Source organism: Schizophyllum commune, assembly GCF_000143185.2.
Source record: "Schizophyllum commune H4-8 unplaced genomic scaffold SCHCOscaffold_9, whole genome shotgun sequence".
In the NCBI taxonomy this organism is placed as follows: domain Eukaryota; kingdom Fungi; phylum Basidiomycota; class Agaricomycetes; order Agaricales; family Schizophyllaceae; genus Schizophyllum; species Schizophyllum commune.
This window is the reverse complement of record NW_026089546.1, coordinates 841377-862473: the sequence shown is the minus strand read 5'-3', so window position 1 is coordinate 862473 and position 21097 is coordinate 841377. Positions and strand designations below refer to the sequence as shown.

Genomic DNA, 21097 nt, shown 5'->3' with positions numbered 1-21097 from the left:
TCCCCACCATCCACCGCCGCCTCCTCGCTGGGGGCACCCTTCTCCTTCCCCTTCGCTCCCTTGTCCTTCTTTCCCTCTCCCTCCACCGCCTCACCCTCAACCGTCTGTCCCTCCCCGCCCTCCTCCCCATCACCATCCACCACCACCTTCCTCACCCGCTTCGCCCGCGCTCGCCCGTCACCATCAACAAGCTCGAGGTCTTCGTCGCTCCCGTCGTCGACACCCTCTTCGACGGGTTTGACCTTCTTCTTCCGCGGCGTCTTGTCCCCGCGCCAGCCGGGCGGGCGGAGGACGGCTGGATGGGGTGCGGTCAGCTACCGATTCCTGTTGCGCTGCTCCCTTCCTCCTGCGCTGCGCCACGCGCACAACCCTTCGTTACACCCGCCGCTCGCTCCCCAGCCGCCGCTCGTTCCCTAGCAACCGCTCGCTCGCCGAAAGCGCGGCAAAGGGTGATCCTTGAGAGCAGCGCAGGTAGGCGTTCGAAACCCGCCTCCCCTCCCTCCCTCCTTCCCTCCCCCCATCCCTCCCCCCATCCCTCCCCCCTTCAGCCCCTCTCCTCTCCTTCGCACCCAATCAAACCAAACCAAAACCCATCCCCCTCTCAAAAACCAAAAAAAAAAACCAAACGAAAAAAAAGGATGAAACCAAAACCCCTTCCCCCCCTCCACCAATCCCCCTCAACAAATCTCAAAAACTCACCCCCATCGACCTGCCCCAGCCCATACGTCCGGTACAGCTGCAGCACCGCCTGCTCCTTGTCCTTCGCTTCGATCATGAGGTCTGGGGAGGTGTCAGTGGGTGCGACCACGGTTTCCTAGCCACTCCACTCCCAAACCATTCCCCTCCCTCCACCACCAAAAAAACCCACACCCTCCCCCGCCCAACCCTTCCGCCACTCTCTCCTCTTCTGCCACTATCTCCTCCCCCGCCCTTCGTCGCCTCCCCTCCCCCTCCCACCCCCACTCCCTTCCTCCCCCCTCCACCCAAACCTAACCCGTCCCCTTCCTCCCCCCTCCACCCGAACCAAACCCACCAACCCTCGCGCGCAGCGAAGAACTCGCCAACCTGAAGAAAAACTCGCCAACCCAAACCCCCCCCCTCTTTCGACACCCAAGCCCCAAGCCCCTCCCTCCCTCCACCCCTCCATAAACCCCTCCCCTCTTAAAGCACCACCGCCCTCCCGCACCAAAAAAAACCCCACTCACCCACATCCCCCTCCAACACCTCCGGCAGCCTCGCCACCCGGTCCGCGTGCGCGCGCCGCTCGGGGATGGTGCGTGCGGTGGGGCGGGGCTGGGGGGTTATGGTCAGTTTTTATTATTATAGGTTAGTGAGCGTATAAAGGGGTGGAGGTGAGAGGGAAGGGGGGAGGGGGTGGAAGGGAGGGGAAGGGGAGAGGGAGAGGGATGGGGGTGGGGATGTGGAGGGAGGAGGGGAGTTGGGGTTAGGTGAAGGAGAGGGGGAGGGGACAGGGAGGGGACGAGAGGGGGAGGGAAGTGTGGAGTCGGGAAGCGTACGCGGACCACTTCGTCGTTAGACCGTCATCCGGACGTCTTCGTCGTAAGGCCCTCATTCAGACCTCTTCGTCCTCCCCTACCCTCCCCCCCTCCCACTCTACTCCCACGTCCACCACCAACCCCACACACCACTCCCCCACCACATGAAAAAACCACCCCCCCCCCACCCCCACCCCACCACATAAAAAACCCCTCACCCAAACTCACCTCACTCAAATGCACCTTCGGCCTGATCCCGCGCCGGTCCCAGATCGCCCGGCTGCGCGCGATGATGTCCGCGATGGGGAGGAGGCGGCGGAAGCCTGGGGTGGGTGAGGTTAGTTTTTTATTGGGGGGGAGGTGTCAGAGTTGATGGGGGGGAAGTGAGGGAAGGGGAGGGGTGGGAGAGAGTATGAGCATTGGAGGCGGAGGGGGGTGAGGGGGAAGGTGGAAAGAGGGGAGATGGAGGCGAGAGAGAGTATGAGGATTGTAGGCGAGGTTTGTGAGAGTTGAATTGTTTTTTGTTGGGTTGGGGTGAGAGGGGGGAAGGGGGAAGGGGGAAGGAAGGGTGAGGGAAGGGAGGGAAGGGGAGGAGGCAGATGGAAGGGTGGGAGGAGAAAAAGAAAGGAACAAAGGAGGTTAATGAGGAAGAGAGCAAATAAGACCCTAACACGCACCCTGCGGCACGCTCCGATACCCGAGCTCGTTCAGGAGGGCGGAGGGGGCGGAGGGCGGGTCTTCGGCAGGAGGAGGGGCGACGTCCGTAGTTTGCGTCTCGCCGACGTCCGTAACTTGCGTCTCGTGGACGTCCGTGGCCTGCGTGTCGCCGACGTCCATATCCGTCGCTTGCGTGCCGAGGTCCACGTCCTCATCACCTCCCACGGGAGGTGCATCGCCGTCCGCACCCGCACCGTCTAACATCGTCAGCGGGTCGACCGCCGCAGTCGCCAGCGGGTCAACGACCACGCTCCCCTCCTCCTCGTCTCCCTCTCCCTCAACTCCCGTATGCTCCTTGACCAACGGCCCCGGATTGATATCATCGTGATGATAGTCGAAGACGAGCGGGATGTCCAGGTCCTCGCAGAGAGGGAGGAGGTCGTGGGCGGAGTAGCAGAGCTGGGGGGCGGGGGGCGTGAGTAGGTGTGTTGTGGAGGGATAGGGGAGGGGGGAAGGGGTGTGAGGAGGGGGGAGGAATGGGAAGGAAGGGAGGGGGGAAGGGGAGGGGAAGGGGTGAGGAGAAGAACGGGAGGCTTACCTCGTCGTTCTCCAACACGAGCCTCGCGCGGACGTTCGGTGGGAGCCTGGTGGTGACGGAGTGGCGGATGCGGTCGAGAGCAGCGGCCTTGTCTCCATAGGTGCCACCGCCGTGGATGATCATGACCGCGTCGGGGCCCTGGTGCATGCGGTCGAGCATCTCTGCGTGGTAGCAGAGCTCGCGGATGCTGGCGTCGATGACCTTGGGATTGTTGCTCCCCAGCTGCGTAAACTGGCCCGGATGCGTCGTAAGTCTGTGTCCCAGCCTATTCGCCAGCTCGCCGGCCTCCTCCAGCACATCCTTCGCATACTCCAAATCATACCCCCACACCGGGTGCGACGCAAAGGGGAACATATCCGACGAGACGCGCATGAAGCGGATCCCGTGCGCCTCGTTCCAGTTGATGAGGGTGATGAGGTCGCGGGCGTTCTTCAGGCCGAGATCCTTCGCGAAGCCGATGCCCTCTGCGTTGAGGGTGGCGATGCGGCAGGTGCGGGAGCAGAAGACGGCGGCGGAGGCGGGGGTGGTGTGGCGGAGGAGGGTGTTGAGGCAGGCGTAGCCGAGGCGGCCGTGAAAGGAGGTGGTGAGCGAGGGCACGGGCGGGATGGCGTACGTGATGACGGGCTTGGGCTTGGGGGTGCGGGGCGTCTTGGGCGTGCGAGGCGTCTTGGGCGTGCGGGTCGCCGTCTTGCGCTTCTTCTTGGGCGGCGGGGAGGGTGGGGGTGAGAGGGATGAAGAGGGTGAAGGCGAGGCGCGGGCGGTGGACGTGGAGATGCGCGCAGACCGCCTCGTCGTTGGACCGCTGCTGCTGCTTGCCATGGTTGCTGTGAGTGAGCGGAGCGCACGGAGCATGACAGCCGACCATCTTGCTCGCCCCTGCCTATGAGTGCGCCCTCCGCCGCCGATCGTGCGCCAGAGATCGTCGCCTCCCGAGACAGGCGCGATCGACCAACGCCTGACGTCACCCGCTGCCCCGGACCGAACCTGCCTCCGCACTCGATCACCTCCCTTCCCAATCACGCGCTTTACACCGAACGCGCACCAGGACGCCAGCGCGCAACCTACTCGTCCGCCCCGCGCCCTACTCGTCCGCGCGCCCACCATGTCCATGCGCGCCGCCCTCTCCGCCCACGCCTCCCTCCTCGCCACCCAGTATTCCACCCACCTCCCCTCCATCCTCGAGCTCCAGACCGTCTTCCTCCACGACATCCTCCCCGCGCTCGCCGATGAGCTGGACCTAGATGCGCCCGCTCAAGCCGCCGCCCGCTCCTGGCTCCAAGACACCATCACCCTCTTCCACATCGCCCGCCGCAACCAGTGGACGCGGAGCTGTGCGATGGACGCGGTCCGCAAGACGCTCGTATGGCGCCTTGAACATCTTCCTGTAGCAAACGAGATGGAGACGGACGCGGCCTACACTCCTCCACCCCACCTCCTCCCCCACCCCGACCCCGCCGGCCGGCCCGTCCTCGTCCTCAAACTCCGCGACCTCCCCCCACGCGCCCACCGCGGCGCCGTCATCCGCGCCCTCGAGCGCCTGCGCGCACACCTCTGTCGCTTGAATCACGAGCGGCCGGAGGGACCTTCCTCTCCGTCCTCTCCCTTGACTGCGGCTCCGTCGAGTTCCAAACCTAACGCCTCGACATCGCATACCCCCTCTCACTCCTTCGACGACACCTACGCTACCCCCGCCCTCCAATACCTCCTCCTCCTCGACCTATCCTCCCCTCCCTCCACTTCCTCCTTCCCCACCATGAGCATTCCGAACCTCGACCTCGACCTCATCACCTGGACCCTGCGCGACGCGTCGCCCAAGTTCCCCGGCCTCGTCGCCGGTGTCCTCGTCCTCAACTACTCCTGGGCGCACGCGGGGCTGTGGGGCGTGGCGAAGAGGCTCATACCTGAGGTGAGCGTTCTTTCCTCCTACTGGCTACTGAGCCTTTCTACTGGCTACTGAGCCTTTCTACTGGCTGCTTGGCCTTCCTGCTGGCTACTGAGCCTTCCTGCTGGCTACTGAGCCTTCTTACTGGCTACTGACCTCGTGTCGCGCTCCCTCCGCCATCCTCGCACCACTTTCTTCCCTGCATCCTCCCATCTCTCTCGTTCCTGCGTTCCCGTCTCTTTCATCCCTGCATCTTTCCTATCTCTTTCTTCCTTGCACATTTCCCGTCTTCTATGGCATTGCATCCCGCTACCGCCATCCTACTCCGTAGGCGCTCGGTGGCTGACATGCATCTGATACCCTGCTCGAGCGGACCTATTCCTTACCCTCGAGCAGCCCCTTCCTCCCCATTCCCTACCCTCCCTACCCTCGACAGACCACCCTATCGCATCACATGCTAACGACCCCATAGGCAGGCTCCGGCGGTCGCGTCTGGTTCCCGACGACGGAGGAATCGGTCGACTGGTTTGGGGAGGCGAATTTGCCGGAGGGTGCGTTGTTCGTCCATTTTGTTGTCCTACCTCTTCCACTCCTCATCCCATCCCTCTCCCTCTCCCTCCTTCCCCACCCCCTTACTGACTCTCCCCTTCCCTCCGCTCCTTCCTCCTCTTCCCTTCCCTCCGCTCCTTCCTCCCCTTCCCTCCCTTCCCTCCCTTCCCTCCCTTCCCTCCTCCCCTTCCCCTCCTCGCCCCCTCACTAACTCACCCACCAGAATATGGCGGCTCCCTTCAATGGCCACTTCCCTCGCCACCCGACCGCTCAGTGTCACCCGAACGCTCAGCGTCGCCTACGCCCTCTGCCACCTCCGTCTCGTCGTCTTACGGCACCAGGTCGACGAGAAGCGCCTCGCCAACAAGTCCTTCCTCACCAACACCCGAAGACCTTGCACCCCCGCCCATCCCACGCGCCATCTCCCTCTCGCCCTTGTCGCTCTTGAACCCGTTCTTCGGGTATCCGGCGCGGTCGCACGCTGCACCCTCTCCTTATACCATCTCACATACGCCCGCCCTCCCGAGCCACCTCCGCAACCACACCCCGCATCATCGTCGACATTCACATTCCCTCCCCCACGGCCGCCGGCGCCGCCGAGATCTCGCGCGCACGCTGCTGTGGTTGTTGTGGGCGCGGTGGGGCGGGGTGATCAGGGCTGTTTTGTGGGCTGTCGCGCTGGGGTGGGCGGTGAGGGGGTGGAAGCGCATCCTGGGGAGGGGGAGGGGGGCAAGGATATTCCAACGGGGAGGACGCATGGGGAGGGGGGCTGGCAGAAGTGAACTAGGGAGGGAAGGTGGTGGAGGGGAAGGTGGAAGGATACCGCAACGGGAGTGGGACGCGCTGTTGGCGCTGGTGTTTACTGGCTTTGGGGCGGCAGGGGTTTGAGGAATGGGTCGAGGGACGGTGGGGGCCACCGAGCCGGAAGGGGAGGGATGATACCGCGCCGGGAGGGGAGGGATGATACCGCGCCGGAAGGGGAGGGATAACACCGAGTTGGAGACGAAGGGAAGGGTCGCGCGCAAGCCTCCCAATCTACCTCTCGCCTCTATGCGTGGGCGCTCCTTCACCGACCCCCTTCTTCGCCAACGCCGCCTCGCCCTTCCCTCATCTTGATGCGCCCGGGCCCTTCTTCGCCAACGTCCCTCGCTTCGCTCGTCTTTACGCGCGCCTGTGGTGTGCGGTCGAATGCTAACTCCGCCTCGCCTTTGATTCCGGCATCGCCGTTGACGCCCGCCTCGCCGTTGACTCCCGCCTCGCCTTTGACTGCCGCCTCTCACGCTCAAGCGCCTGCAGGGGGTGCGGCACGCGCGAGGCAGGCAGGGAGTGCAGCACGGCGCGGGGCAGGCAGGTAGTGCAGCACGCGCCAGGGTAGGTAGGGGGTGCGGGGGGCGACGACAGGAGCGCGGGGGGCGGGGCCGACGGCAGTATTGCGGGGGACGATCCAGAGCTGCGCCGGGGGGGGGGGGGGGGGTGGAAGACGAAGAGCGGACGGGAGGGGCGACGCGACGCGAGTGAGGGGGACGGAGGAAGAGTGAGGGAGCCGGGGACGGGGACGACGACGTCGCGCGAACGACGGGGACGGGGACGACGACGTCGCGCGAGCGACGGGGACGATGGGGTCGCGCGAGGGACTGGGACGACCTCGGAGGGTGTATGGACGACCTCGAGTGTAGTGATGACCTCGAGTGTAGTGACGACTGACGGTGCAGGCGCCACCCACTCGCGCACCTACTGGTGCCCGCATTTTCGTGTAGACTCAGAGTACCCTGGTAAGTAGGTATAGAGCTGAGCTGGACTGCATGCGTATGGGGAAACGGCAGGACCACCCGCGTGTGGTGGACTAGTACATGTGTCTGGGCGGACAGTACTGTACATGTGTTTGGGTGGACTACTACATGTGTCTGGGTGTACTACTACATGCGTCTTGCTGGACTAGTACATGTCGTTACAGCGTGCGCAGACCCTTCTGCAACCTTCACGCACCGGGGTGTGGAGAATATCTGCGTCTTGAAGAATATCTAGTCGTGAAGACTATCTGCATCGCGAGCCTTTGGCCTGTCATCGCGAGCTGCGAGCTTAGAATTATCTGTCTGCTCCTCTCCTCACCTCCTCTCCCACCCCTTCTCCTCACCTCACTTCACCTCACCGGTACCTCACCTCACCCCACCCTTCCTCTTCCACCCTCTTTACTCCTCTTCCTCTTCCTCACCTCCTCACCTCACCTCACCTCTCCTGACCTCCTCTCCTCCTTACCTCCTCACCTCTTCCCTCCTCTCCCCCCCCCTCCGGCCGCCCAAGCGAACATAAACCATCTCGCTGCCCAAGATGAAACATAAACCAGCTCGCCGCCAGAGCGCAACATAAACTCCCTCGCTGCCCGAGCAAACAAGAAAAAATAACAATGATTGTGAATGAGTTCGGCCCTGGCCCAAGCAAAAATCAACCGCGCCTACGTGGAATGAGTCGGCCCAGGATCGAACTGAGGACCTTCTGTGTGTTAGACAGATGCGATAACCAGCTACGCCACCGACCCTGTGGTGGATGAGGAGGGGGAAGGGGGACCAGGGGAATGGGTGGAGGGAGGGTGGGGATGGTGTGAGAGGGATGGCTGTGGGGAATGAGGGTGGGCTGAGTGAGGGAGGGAGGGGGGATGCAGCGCCATAATCCTTGTCTTGAGATGAACGCACCGAGATCAAATGATTGGCATTGAACCGAGATCGAGTGATTGACATTGAACCGCGATCAAACGATTGTCATTACCCATATAATACTCGGAAAGTCTCCAAAACCCAAGAGTACAGGCGTCCCATTAGGGCAGCCATTGTGTTGAACGGAGCGACAGTGGCCGGGATGAACTGTTGCGACGCCGAACAGGCCTGACCATATACCAAGCCTCCCTCTCACTGATATTCTTCCAACTCCCTCTGCCTTCTTTCCTTCTCCTCCCTTGCTCGTCTCTTCTCCTCCGCTTCCTCCCTTTCCCTCTCTCTCGCCTTATCCCTCTCCTTTACCTCCTGCGCCCGTCTCTCCTTCGCCGCCGCTTTCGCCAGTCTCTGCCTCTCCCTCTTCTGTTGCATCCTAAGCGCTTGGATGCTAGCCATTCGGCTGGCCTGTTCGACGTCCGTCTGCGTCGCGGCGTCAGGCGCCTGTGATGCGGCGTCGGGCGCCTGTGTTGCGGTGTCGGGCGCCTGTATTGCGGCGTTGGGAACCCTCGCATCGACGTCGTCGGTGGCCTTCGCGTTAGCAACGACGGGCATCGTCACATCGGCGTCTGCGAGTGCAGTGGCTAATACTGATGCTATGAAACCGGAGGGTGAGGTGGCTGAGGTGGAGGGTGGAGCGATGGGCGCGAGGGGTGAGGCGATGGGCGCGAGGGGTGGAGCGGTCGGCGCGCATTCCAAGTACGGGGCGGATAACGGTGTTGGCGCTCTGACTTGCGGTAGGGCGACCGCTGGAGTCGCAGAATCAGAGTGCGTAGACGCAGTGAACAGCGTGGGCGTCGACTCCTTTGAAGCGGACATAGCGGGCGTGGCTAGCGTGCGAGGGGGGGTGGCCAGCGCGTGAAGAGGAGGCTCGGCTGGCGTGGTCAGAGCAGGTGCGATGGTGGTAGACGACGTTCTCATTGCCCTTACGAAAGACGCCGTCGCCTCCGGCGCGAATGGCACCTGCTGCGCTGCCGGCGTGGTCGCTGGAGGAGTATTCGCGGTCGCCCCTGCAGGCGTGGCGGACATCATCGCTGCAAGCGTGGAGGACGTCGACGCTGCAGGCGCGGACGAGATCCCCGTTGCAGGCGCGGACGAGATCTTCGCTGTAGGCATGGATACAGTTGTCGCTCCTGGCGTGAATGGCATGGCTGCTGCGGGTGCAGATGAGGTCTTCGCAGGCGGTGCGGTCGACGCCGTCGCTGCCTTCGACGTAGCAAATGCACCCGGCGCGGGCAAAGCAAATGCATCGGGCATGGGCGGAGCAAAAGCATCTGGCGTGGGCGAAGCAAAAGCATCCGCCACGGACACCGGTGACGGCGAACGGATCCCCGTCGTTGAGGTCGACGGCGCCTGCGCCAATCCCGCGTTCACAATTGCACGCTCGACGTCAAAGGATCTGCCCTTCGCCTCGCGCTTGTCGTCCCCCCTCACCTCGTACGAGTACCTCTCCTCCCTGATCCTCGCGATCTTGAGCACCGTCCCGGCACCCAGACGCTCCGCATCCTCTTCGCTCACGCCGTCCAGCCAGCGCTCCGTCGTGCACGCCTCCACGAACGCCGGGAGGAGCCACTCTTGCAGTTCGGTGAGGTCTTCAAACTCCCGCGCTACGGCAACTTTGTCCACCATGCTGCCCGAGCGGTAGACCTCGTCGACGGCGCGCCTGCGGAGAGAAAGGAAGGACCACTGGTGCGCGAGGCGGAGAACGGAGGTCCACTCGGCGGCTGTGGAGAGGGCGGGGGTGGCGATTTCGCTGGAGGATGACGTTAATACGCAAATGCAGAGAAGTAGGAGGAGTGTGAGGAATATCAACGATATGACATGGGACTAACAAGAATACAGTATACAGGTAGCTCACCTGGGATAGATCAAAGTCAAAAACCGGTCGAGGTCCACGGAGGAGACACCAGAAAGCTCGATAGGTCCCTCGTCCGCACCACCCGCAAGGTATCGCGCAGCGAAAGCGGGCGAGTGCGCCTCGAACGAGTGGCGGAAGACGCGGTAGAGGGTGCCGTCGTCGAGCTGGGAGGGCAAAGGGAGGTTAGCATGATTTGAAGCATGGTTAGCATGACTTGAAGCATGGTCATAATGATTGGGAGGAGGGTTAAGATGCTCGCAAGCATGGTCAAAAAGAACAGTATGCGCAGCAAACTCACCAGCAGCTCGACCGTGCTTGGGTCGAGATAGAAACGTGGATGCTTTTTCGTTGGTCGGGTTGGCGGCATAGTAATTGGGACGCTGGTCTTGGGATCGACCTGTGCGGGCGAAGCGGAGGTAGGCTGGAAGTCTTTAGGTGTGCTACTGTCGGGAGCCTTGACGTTGTCGGGAAACTTTGCGTTGTCGAAAGGTTCTGAATCTAAAATGTCCATGAACTTTGCGCTGTCGAACGACTGCACACTGTCGATGGATTGCACGCTGTCGATGGATTTCACGCTGTCGATGGATCGCACGCTCGTAAAGGAGTGCGTGCTGCTGGAGCGCGACCGTCTGTGGCCGGACATGGCGGTAGGAAGCAACCTTGAGGCGGAGGCACTAGACGATCTCGAGCTAGATGCCCACGATACATGCGTGCAGCGCATGTACGGCAGTTACGACATCCTAGTACGGTAGGCGCCCATCGTGAGCTTCTCAGCCGCAACACGAGCGTTACGTATGGAAGATAGGTAGTGACAAAGGACTTCAAGGTATTCTTAAGCATGCCTTGCACAAGCTTCCTCAGGTTGTAAGGGAGCAGGAGAAGACGTGAACGGAGGTCTGATTGAGATGACCATGATAATGGTGCGGACGCAAGCGCTTTGTTTGCCCGCGTTTGTGAATCTCGCCAGCCGGAACGTGCCGAGCGGAAGAAACGTGATCGTTGTAGGGTAATACTGTTACATCCACATTTTCCACCACTTTAGGGCACCATTCAGGCCTTAGAGAAGGCCCCAGAGGCAAAATAAAGTTGGGCAATTACTGGTATATAACGCATGCATTTACCGCAGTTTTCGAGGGCTAATGGCTCAGTGGCCATCCCCTCAGAACCCCTCGCGGTGGTCTCCAGTGACCCAAAGTTGCTAACACGATGTCTTCCGTTCGACCCGCTGCAGGTGCAGTCTTTGGCTCTGGATATCAGAATATTTAGATAGTTTCCTCTTTTTTGCTGATGAAAAAGAGTCTCGTATTAGAAGTTGAACTTGCAAGTCACGCTTCAGCCACGCGGGGTAGCGATCAGTTGATCGGCAAAGACCGACCTACTATTGCTTCCGCCTCGCCTAGCGCCATCGTAAGGCGATCATCGAATGCTGAGTCTTGCTGACGGAGAAAGGTACTGTTGGCCAGCTTATGGACATCCATGTAAGGAACTTGTGAAGCTGACAAAGGCAGAGAACGTTCACAGAACATGCCAGTGTGTCTAGGAGCGGAGGAGGAAGAGAGTCAGACGTGACTCGTGACTCGACGCGTCGAAATTCGCCATTCCACTGAACATACCGCTGTTATCCATCGCACATCGCCAAGGAGTCTTCGGGGAGGATGTCCCTCGCCGGCTGAGACGCGTCCTGTCCGGCTGCGGTGCGTTCATGGCCCGACGCAGGACGGACACGACGTTTTCATGACTTTTCGTGGCGCGCGGCAAACTCCGTTGTTCATGTTCGAACGACTCACTGATGCTGCGCCGCGGGGCGACCCCGGATCTATTCATGGGGAGGGGCGGCCGGGCAAGTCGTGCCAGTTTCAAGAGTTCATGACCCTCGTCACTGTTTGCCAGCCCTCCAGAAGTCCGAGGTCGTTGTATACATTGCACCAACCCTCGCGATCGCGCAGCTCCGCGCTGCGCCCGCCTCCTCTGGTCGAGATCAGCGTACCCGCTCAGTCCCGCAAGTCCTCTGTCGCCGTTGCCTTCGCAGTCTGCCTCGACGCTCCCGCTCTGCAAAGCCTCTACGTATGACGCCTGCCCGACCCCGAGGCCTATCGACAGCCCTCGCAAGCTCCGAGCCTTGTCGCCGCCGGCCCTCCGCCGACGGCCATAATCCTACGAGGGCCGCCGGCGACATCCTCGCGGGCCCAATGGCGACACCCTCCCCCTCCTGAGGCACCCCGACGTCGCGCCGAAGACGCACACGCACTCACGTCGACTCACCCGCTTACCAAGATGGGCGCCTAAACCGGGGTTGGCGCCCGTGCGGCATCAATCGTCGCAAACGCGGACCCCCAATTGTGACTTGCCCGCCTAAATCACTTGGGCAGATGACGAGCGTGGGCCCGTATTGCCGTAATGTGCGCCATTGGGTTGCCGCGACCTGCGCAAGGACCCCCTCGCCATCGCCCGGCGGGGGCAGGTGAAATGACTCGGGGCGGGGACTTATAGAGCGGGGTAGTATGCTGGGATCTGCACGCTCGCAGCCCATTTATACATCGCTTGCTTGAGTTTATCACCTCGTCTGCTCTGCACCAATATGGCCACAGTACAAGACGCGTCCACCTCGATTCTCGCGCCTCCTGCGACTACCTCTTCGGCCCCTGACGCGTCGTCTGCCACCCTCCCGCCACCGTCGCACCCCGCCATCCACGACGCGACTATCCTTCCGCCCTACTCCCCTGCGCGCGACGCGCCTCCATACACACCTGCCGCACGCGACGACGAACGTGTGCTCCTCGCGCAGCCCCGCCGCAATGAACGCGACCGCCCGCCCACGGGCCATTTCCTCCAACAATCCGGGCCCATCTCCCTCGTCCTCTACGACCAGGCCGAGGGTGCCACTACTCCCCTCTTCCGGCAGCGCGCTGACGTGCGCGGGACTGTCGGCCTCGCCCCCAGGCTGCGCGAACGTGCGTCTGAGGTCGTGGTGAGGGTAAGTCTTGGGTGTCTTACATACGCGTCCATCCATCCTGACTTTCTCGCAGATAGAGGGCCGGCTCGAGCTCGCCTACTCTGGCGGGAGCGCGCAGACGACGCGCACGGTGGACGATTGCTACACCATCTGGTCTGCGGACGCCGCCGAGGGCAGCAGCATGCCACCGAGCGAGGTTGGCTTCTGCGTACCGCTGCCGAATGGGTACGCAGGCTCAGACGGGAAGACGTACACGCTGCCCCCGAGTTTTCTTTGGGTGCAGCACGGGACGGCGGGGGTGTTCGTGAGGAGCTACTACCGCTTGCGCGTACTCGTTTATGAGCGGCCACATGGGCCTTTCGGATTGCTTGCTGGATCTCGGAGGTGAGTACTGATGTGGTATTCCCGAGCAGTGCAGTACTGACTGATGGCTCTAGAATGCTTGTGCCCTTCGACTACCGCCCGAGGACGCGGCCAGTCGCCCCCTTCTTCCCGCTCTCATGCTTCTTCTCCACCGTCAAACACATGCCCGAGGAGTGGGAAGAGACCGCGCTGGTTGTCGAACCCGCGGCGGGCTCTAAGCTCGGCTGCGTGCAGTGCCAGGTAAATTCATCGCCATCTGCCGCAAAAATTCCTTTCTCATCATCCACCCAGCTCTTCCTCCCTGCGGTCAAAGTCTTCGCCCTAAGCGACAAAATCCCCTTCCACGTTCTACTCTCTGGCCGCGTCGACGCCTTACGCGCCTTCGTGCCCCTGGACGAGGTACCCAGCCCCAGCGACTGCCGCAAAGGCAAAGTACGACCTGGCGGTGTCGGCGCGGTGCGCATCTCCATCGTCCGCGAGGTCATCGTCGAGGTGCGCAGCACGCGCATCGTACGCTCCGAGCGCATAGGCGAGGGGCGTATCTGGCCCGTGCCGCCGACGGTCCTGGCGATGGAGGACGCGAGCAAGCGCGCGGTCGAGGATTGCCCCTGCGAGAACGCCGACTGGGAGGGCGAGCTGGCGTGTCGGAAGGATATCATCACGGGCGGGTTTACGGCGAGTGGGCTGTGGGTACAGGTACGTTGATTTTGTGGCAACTTTTCCAAATATCGACGTGGCTCATGCGATGTGTAGGATGTTATCCTCCTGGAGTTGACCCCACTGGTTCCGGGAACGATGCAGAGCGTGCGCAAACGCGTGCCCATCCGGCTCACGACGGAACCATATACGGAGCCGGACTAAACATCGGATGTACACGATCCGCTGTTTCCTTGCTTCTGTCGAGGTGTCGCCAGCAATCATTCGAGCTACGCGCCCTAATATCTTCCGACGGCGTCGCGGTTCTACATCATCGGCGATCGCTGACAGCAGAGCGCAGTGCTATGGACGCATGAGGTGGGAGAGCCGCCTATCCGGCAGATTTATAGCAGATGCCCTCGACCAGTCACGCATGGTGTTGGTCATTGTATTGACGACCATGTTCACGAAGGACTAGCGCATATTCGACACTGATACCTATGGTATACACAAATTTCAGTACATACAGCAGTACTATACTGGCAGGGATTAGCCGTTCGTCCCTCTATCGACTCGTTAGCAGAAGAAATATACTCATTTTACCTAGGAAACTAGTGTTCATCGCAGCCAGGATCTCTCCTTGATAACCCACAAAGGAGTGAATCGGTGACTGCGCGCAGTGTGAGTAGCGAAGAGGGCAAAAATCTATGCATTAAGGGGGAATCGAACCCCCGGCGGGTCGATGGCAACGACCCAGGTTACCACTACCCCATTAATGCTTGAAGGCATGGATTGTCTCTGCAGGCTCGGAGTCCTTCAATTTACAGAAATAAGCCGCGGGACAATGGCTTAGCGGACATTGAGCAAAAATTATTCGTGTCAATGTTGCAGAAACTGGCACCAAAGGATCACTGGGAAGATACCGCGGCAACTGACGCGCGCACATTCAATTGCGCGTGGCCATAGCCGGAAGGATATGTGCTGCCATTATCAGTATATAGACTTGCATGAAGGTCGTCCGCGGTGCGTGAGGAATACATATTATACATAACAATCCACGTCACAAGAAGTACTCCGGGAGCTGCGGAAGATGTCAGCTCACGGGCATCAAATTGAAGATAACATGGTCTTGAAAGAGCGACCAGATTCGCCGAGATGCAACGAGTGAGGAGCAAAAGAGCAAAAGAGCAAAAGAAAACCCACTCACCCTCCCCTGCGGCCCTCCCGGCCCACCCGGCTGGCCCACGCCTTCCCGCTCGTTCTCCGGCGCGGCCTCAAACACATTGAAGAACATCCCCTCTCCACCGTCGGCGCCCGTGATGTAGCTCCCGCCGCCCGGACCATACCCCCCGTTACCCATACCCATGTACCCGCCGCCAAGAAACCCGCTGTTGACCTGCGCGCTGGGGAAAGTGGCTTGCTGCCCAACGAAGCCCCCACTAGAGCCGCCTGGGGGACTTCTACTCGACTCCGAGCGGTCAGGGCAGGTTTCGGTGGGTACGACGCTGCCGCCACCTCCAGGGGAAACCTCGAGAATGGAGGCCATGTTCCCGCAGCGGTAACAGTAGTTTGGAGCGCTCCAGACCTGAAGGGAGAACGTTGAGGACAGATGACGACGAGGCAGCCAGGGATTGGTACTCACCGTACTTAGATGTCGGTCGAACAACTGGGTAAAGCCCTCCATACACAGCTGATGCGCACGCAATATATGCACGAGTTTGTTTTGGTTGAGGAACTTGTACACGACGCCTGCACCGAAGGTGTACCCTGCACCTCGAGGGGAGATTGCAAAGTCTTCCTTTTCGGCGTCTGGGTCTGACCAGACGAGATCCGCCATGGGACCCTCGTGGGGAATTTCTTGAGAAATGTAACGTGAGACTCCCAATAAGAGGAAAGGGAGGAAGCATCAACGTACCCCGGAACCGATCGACGACTTTGATTTGGTCAATGGAGTGTATTGACGGTGAAAGACCTTGGCGTAGTTTCAGTATCGAGGCATGAAGTGATAAAAGAAAGGACTGACCACCGTGTACACAGAATATCCTGTCGTCGATGACGACTGACAGTGTCAAGAAATCGAACATGTCCGTGAAGTATGTCCACACATGCGACGAGCCGTATTTTCGAGTACATTCCGTGTAAAAGCCGTATGTCTAGACAATGTGGGAGACGAGTGATGCAGAGAGGCGATGCAGTCGAGAAGGGGGGGACGCGAGACAGAATAGATGCAACGCTTGATCAGCGGTTATCTACCAGCAGAAGGGATATCGCACCTGCGTCACTGCTCGCGACTCATGGTTCCCCCGGATAAGTTGTACTCGATGCGGGTATCGTAGCTTGAGGCACGTCAAGAGGGAGATCGTCTCCACGCTGAACAGACCGCGATCGACGTAGTCGCCTATGACCATGCGTCAGAAACTTGCGACGGGACTGCGTGATTCTTACGCACCAAGGAAGAGATAGTTCGTATGCGGTGCGTAACCGCCTATACGGAAGATCTCGATCAAGTCGTGGAACTGGCTTCAGGCTTGAGTTAACGGCGACTCCTCGAGGGGTAATGGAAGAAGGGGATCGGGTAGACGCTTGTAAGGCGCTCGCGTGCAGAGCAAGAAGGATCAGGTATGGCTGGCGCTTGTGAAGACGGAGAAGGACGAAGACAGCAAGGGATATAGCAACACGGGTACTCACCCATGTATATCCCCCACGACCGTCACTGGAGCGCTAACATGCACAACATTGCTCTCCTGCATCAACACCTCCTTCGTCTTCTCGCAGATCTCCCGCAAAAGCGCTTCATGCAGAAGTTGTTTCTTCAGCAGCCGCTGTATACACGCGTCTAGGTCGAAAGGTGCCATTGTCGGCGGCTAGGTATCGATCCTAGATCTCGAGGAGGTCGGAGAAGAGCCAGGGTATGCGTGACGGTGCCGAGATGCAGAAGGATAGGGATTAAGTCAGCCGGGTCGTCCGCGCGTCCTGGTATCTCTATGTGGGAAGGGGTCTTGTGGTATGTGCTGTCCGTCGACACGTTCACGAAGATGGTAACGAGTCGCGTTCACCCACAAGAGCAAGATGTTCGGCGGAGGCAAGGGTCGGTCCTTGTCGGTCGTCGGTCATGCCGCTTGGACACCGATCGCTGACGCGCCCACTCGCCAGGCGCTCCTCCACCTCGATGCATATCTACTTTTCCGGCGTCATATCGTTGCCTTCAGGTTAGCGTCTCGTATACCAGTCAAGCAAGGCCATCAGGTACTGTGTCCGTCTTCACGTGAAGTTCATAGCACGCGGAGTTAACTGAGCAAAACATGCTTTTTGCGGATGACGATGTAGTATATGTGGATTTGGGTACGATGCGGTGGGGTCCTGTACTAGGGGATACGCTACTGGTAAATGGTGATGAAGTATGCACATGGTTATGAGAGGTGGGCATGAGTAAGCATATAGATAGGCAAGGAGGGGTCACTGAAGGCAACAGTGGAGCATGCGACTGTGGTAGCCTCGACGACGAGGTTCGTCAACGACAAGGCATTCGAATTGTCCAAACGACGAGCCTCAGTAGGCGAGCGCCGTAGTCTAACAGACGATGATCTAACAAAGATCACCACTCGAATTCCCTGGTCATCATAAGTGCGCTGAAACATGCCACATAAACTGCACTCACCCCGTGCACTTCGAGAACAGGTAGTCGCGCCCGTTCATATGGATCACACCATCCTTGAGAACACACTTCCATTTGTTCTTCACACGCTGGACCTGAATGTGCGACATCAGCCTTACGCCACAATCGAGTGTCTTTTCGTACGCACCTTGTCGTACGTACAGAACACGATATCGCCGTCAGCAGCGCCGCTCGTTGCCTGCTCCTCGCCATTTTGCTCCCCATCCGAATCGGAGTCGTCTAGGTCGGAATTGATCTCCTCGTCATCTTCCGGAGGAGGACGAGGTGGAGGCGCAGCAACGGGCGTTGGTACGGAGACTGGGCGAGCCACCTGTGGTGGGCGCGGCGGACCAGTTGGCTGTAGAGATGGATGCGTTGGTCGAGGTGGCTGAGCAGACGGGCCATCTGCTTGAGGTATCCTTGGTTGCTGTGGTGGCTGCCCAGTCTGCGGCCTTGCCGGTGCGTATAGAGCTGGGAGAGTTCCGCCTGGAACGCCCGGTTTTGGAAGCGTGAACAAGCTGGCTGGATAACCTCGCGTGGGGTCCGTCGGTTCCGTCTTCACCTGCGGCTGTACTTGCGGACCTGGCGGTGGCGCATAGTTGTACGGAAACATCGAATACAGTTGCGGCATAGGCGGGTGATGCTGTGTTGCCTGCTGCAAAGGGGGAGGTGCGACCGCAGGAGTGGGCGCCGGCACTGGGGCGGGCGGGGGCGGCACATTGTTATCAAAGTCGGCGACTCGTGAGTTGATCACCTTCTGCTCCCATTTCTGCGAAGCATAAGCAGGGCGCCAATAAAGGGTGGGAAATACGCGCGCACGTCCTGGAGCTGGTCGAGCACCTCCTGAGTGACACCATACTCGTCGAACTCGGGCTTGATGTTCGCGATCACGTCGTCGATGACAGTGCGATAGATTGTGGGCTCGATGCGCGGATCGTCACTCTCGCGGTCTCTTTGCGCGAGGGCGCTGGTGGCTTACCACAATTTTGTTCGACATCGCAAACGGGCGATGAGGGGTTTTACTAGCGTCCTTTTACACACGATCCTATTCTATGGGTGCGGCAGCGGCGCGGGCGACGACCGACGGGCGACGGCGGGCGGGGCGCGGTGGGGGGAGAAAGGAAGCGGGGCGGCTTATATAGCATGTGCGCTTGCGTGTCAAGGGGAGTCAGGGGAAGCTTTCCCACGCATCGGGCACCCCCAGCAATTTGTGGCGCTCGAGACATGAATTGTGGCGTGCTTGCCACTGCCACAGTCTGTCCTACGTTCCGCTCTCATCATTCCTCTCTTCTCCGCGGCGTCGAATCTAGCTAAATATCCAAAGCGCTCGGGTGCTTTCTCCTCAACCAAACCTCGGAAACTGGAGGGGCTGCCTAATCCTCCACACCGTATCTGCTGGACACTGCTCTCACGACTCCAATTCTCCCAAGGTCAACAGCTAAATCGTCCCTGTAAGTGCAGACATGTGCTTATTTCACTGCACTCATGAGAATACGGGCCTTACATGCTTTCGGATGCGCAGAGATAGGACACATGGCTACAATGTGCGATGATGTGGAACGCTGTCCGCTTCGTACCCAAGCATTAATGGGGTAGTGGTAACCTGGGTCGTTGCCATCGTTCGTCGTTGACGTTCGACCCGCCGGGGGTTCGATTCCCCCTTAATGCACACCTTTTCATGCTCCCGCACGACAAGCCTTTTTGTGCCACTGAAGACGACAACACCCAAACCAGAAATATCGCGTAGGGCGTGCCACACTGGCATATCCTCGCCATGCTCCCTTGCCCTCCATAGGTGCAGTAATATTCCATTCCGTTGCGACTGTTTTGATTTCGTAGGAGGGTCCTGAGCATCATGGGTTGTACCAGTGAGCCGACTCTTCACGGCATAGGGGCAACGCGGAAAGCGTCGACTTACGCAATGTATAATGGTGAGTGTCCTATATATTCTTCAATCTGTCAACACTCGAACACCCAGTCGCTTGATTTCTCGGACACCGAGAACGATCCCATTGGCACTGAGCTCAAGCATCCTACTGCCGATCCCCTGAGTGCACCCCGGATAGTAGGCTTCAACTTGAATAGCAGGCACGTTGGAAGGCTCGTACTGAATGTTTTCCCCGTACAAATACTCATCGCAAGACCGCCTCTTACCCCGGACTTTCCCCATGGTTTAGCCTGTTTTCTGCTTGACGTCAGACGATGAGACGAGGACTCGACGCCGCAGGACCTCTGTTGAATCTTCGGAACTCTCAGGCGGAGAAACTCGTCGTCAGCCTGCAGGCCTCGTCAAAGTGCCGCAGAGCTTCTCGCGGGCCTGCGTACTATATAAACCAGGTCTATGTATTCGGGGTCTTCGGCTGCATAAGCTCTTCAATCCCTTCTGTTTCTCTCAACTGTCGACACGATGAAGTCGTCCTCCGTCTCAGCATCCGCCCTTTCCGCTGCGCTCTTTGTGGGCGGCGCCTCTGCGCACACCATCTTCCAGGTGAGCTTCAGCGGACCGTCACGTGAGAAACTCGTTGAAGCCTGCTACAGAAAATGTACGTAGATGGCGTCGACCAGGGCCAGCTCACTGGAATCCGCGTGCCCGACTACGACGGTGTGAGCATTCTTGCATGTTGTTGCTTCTCGCCGTCCTCACAACAGTCTAGCCCATCTCGGATGTCACATCAAACGGTTCGTCTCAAGCGTTGCAGTGCCTTTCTGCATGCTCACAAAGACTTGCCTAGACATCATCTGCAACGGTGGCATCAACCCATACCATCAGCCAGTCTCTACCGATGTAATCACTGTCCCCGCCGGCTCGCAGGTCACCGCTGAATGGCACCACACTCTCAACGGCGCCGATGCTTCTGATGCCGCCGACCCCATCGACGCGTCGCACAAGGGCCCTGTCATTTCTTACCTCGCCAAGGTCGACGACCCTACGAAACTCGACGCGACAGGTCTTTCCTGGTTCAAGATCCACGAGGAGGGCTATGACCCGTCATCGAACACCTGGGGCGTGGACACGATGATCAAGAACAAGGGCAAGGTCACGTTCGAGATCCCGTCGTGCATTGAGGACGGCTTCTACCTCCTTCGTCACGAGCTCATTGCGCTGCACGGTGCGAGCAACTACCCTGGCGCGCAGTTCTACGTGAGCGCTTTGATGGATTGAGGTCCGACCCAACACTAACCTTCTGTCCAGATGGAGTGCGCTCAGATTGAGGTGACGGGTGGCAGCGGTAGCGCCTCGCCGAAGACGGTCAGTTTCCCTGGAGCGTACTCCGGCTCGGACCCAGGCATCAAGATCAACATCTACCAGACGCTCAACTCGTACACCATCCCAGGTGTGTTTACTACCTGGACATGGCCTATGCCTGCTCATGCATCTTTAAGGCCCGGAGGTGTTCACTTGTTAGACGTTCACTGGCGGGTGCAGTCCTTTTCAAATTATTCTTTGGATGTTCTGGGCATGCTCTGGCGGCTGGTGCGTATTGTAAAGGTCCATATAACTGCCATGAGTGTATTCCATGTTGTATAGTACCTTTGTGGATGAAACTACGCGAGAGTGCAAATATATGTACAGTGAACAAATTCCTGTGGCTGTCGATACGTAGTGAACGAGCTGTCCGACCTGAAGAGATGAATCTTCGTCCGACTGAGAGTATACGTACAGGACGGCGCGCCCCAGCAAGTGGGCCGCCGCACCCCAGGGCAAAACAATGCCACCTTGGAGCGCACGACGGCGCGTTGAGCG

At 59.7% G+C, this 21097-nt stretch overlaps 7 protein-coding genes and 3 non-coding genes across 10 annotated transcripts; 4 read left to right on the top strand and 6 right to left on the bottom strand.

Moving 5' to 3' along the window:
• Window positions 1-706: 706 nt before the first annotated feature.
• On the bottom strand, window positions 707-3405 carry SCHCODRAFT_02470836 (UV-endonuclease UvdE; the record flags this gene model as incomplete). The annotated part of the gene is made up of 6 exons (XM_050342693.1): window positions 707-780; window positions 1206-1293; window positions 1725-1819; window positions 2194-2198; window positions 2518-2612; window positions 2752-3405. Coding segments are annotated over 6 exons (1011 nt in total), but the record flags the coding sequence as incomplete, so codon positions are not given.
• Window positions 3356-6381, top strand: SCHCODRAFT_02739217 (uncharacterized protein; the record flags this gene model as incomplete). Its single annotated transcript, XM_003029653.2, has 4 exons — window positions 3356-3577; window positions 3668-4657; window positions 5106-5184; window positions 5406-6381. The coding sequence occupies 4 exons, from the start codon at window positions 3356-3358 to the stop codon at window positions 6068-6070; spliced, it is 1956 nt and encodes a 651-aa protein (XP_003029699.1). The 3' UTR covers window positions 6071-6381.
• A 1263-nt stretch (window positions 6382-7644) lies between these two features.
• Window positions 7645-7718, bottom strand: SCHCODRAFT_t180. The gene has a single exon. It is a non-coding gene; the product is annotated as a tRNA-Val (tRNA).
• A 367-nt stretch (window positions 7719-8085) lies between these two features.
• On the bottom strand, window positions 8086-10393 carry SCHCODRAFT_01182318 (uncharacterized protein; the record flags this gene model as incomplete). The annotated part of the gene is made up of 3 exons (XM_003029250.2): window positions 10044-10393; window positions 9746-9909; window positions 8086-9640 (listed from the first exon to the last, which is right to left on the bottom strand). The coding sequence occupies exons 1-3, from the start codon at window positions 10386-10388 to the stop codon at window positions 8086-8088; spliced, it is 2064 nt and encodes a 687-aa protein (XP_003029296.1). The 5' UTR covers window positions 10389-10393.
• A 1721-nt stretch (window positions 10394-12114) lies between these two features.
• SCHCODRAFT_02691053 (uncharacterized protein) lies at window positions 12115-14320 on the top strand. Its single transcript, XM_003029652.2, has 5 exons — window positions 12115-12719; window positions 12772-13082; window positions 13136-13301; window positions 13353-13757; window positions 13815-14320. The coding sequence occupies exons 1-5, from the start codon at window positions 12324-12326 to the stop codon at window positions 13920-13922; spliced, it is 1386 nt and encodes a 461-aa protein (XP_003029698.1). The 5' UTR covers window positions 12115-12323; the 3' UTR covers window positions 13923-14320.
• Window positions 14321-14405: 85 nt separating this feature from the next.
• SCHCODRAFT_t179 lies at window positions 14406-14476 on the bottom strand. Its single transcript has one exon. It is a non-coding gene; the product is annotated as a tRNA-Gly (tRNA).
• A 98-nt stretch (window positions 14477-14574) lies between these two features.
• SCHCODRAFT_02739215 (Metallo-dependent phosphatase) lies at window positions 14575-16552 on the bottom strand (the record flags this gene model as incomplete). Its single annotated transcript, XM_003029249.2, has 9 exons — window positions 14575-14778; window positions 14931-14996; window positions 15213-15282; window positions 15340-15554; window positions 15613-15669; window positions 15721-15850; window positions 15971-16095; window positions 16147-16217; window positions 16386-16552. The coding sequence occupies 9 exons, from the start codon at window positions 16550-16552 to the stop codon at window positions 14606-14608; spliced, it is 1074 nt and encodes a 357-aa protein (XP_003029295.1). The 3' UTR covers window positions 14575-14605.
• A 555-nt stretch (window positions 16553-17107) lies between these two features.
• Window positions 17108-18282, bottom strand: SCHCODRAFT_02510410 (uncharacterized protein; the record flags this gene model as incomplete). Its single annotated transcript, XM_050343235.1, has 4 exons — window positions 17108-17267; window positions 17356-17447; window positions 17501-18121; window positions 18172-18282. Coding segments are annotated over 4 exons (984 nt in total), but the record flags the coding sequence as incomplete, so codon positions are not given.
• A 651-nt stretch (window positions 18283-18933) lies between these two features.
• On the top strand, window positions 18934-19021 carry SCHCODRAFT_t185. Its single transcript has one exon. It is a non-coding gene; the product is annotated as a tRNA-Gly (tRNA).
• Window positions 19022-19712: 691 nt separating this feature from the next.
• SCHCODRAFT_02634027 (glycoside hydrolase) lies at window positions 19713-21055 on the top strand. The gene is made up of 6 exons (XM_003029651.2): window positions 19713-19840; window positions 19891-19956; window positions 20007-20031; window positions 20085-20494; window positions 20546-20687; window positions 20737-21055. Exons 1-6 carry the CDS (start codon window positions 19760-19762, stop codon window positions 20757-20759), a joined length of 747 nt encoding a protein of 248 aa, XP_003029697.2. The 5' UTR covers window positions 19713-19759; the 3' UTR covers window positions 20760-21055.
• Window positions 21056-21097: the final 42 nt, after the last annotated feature.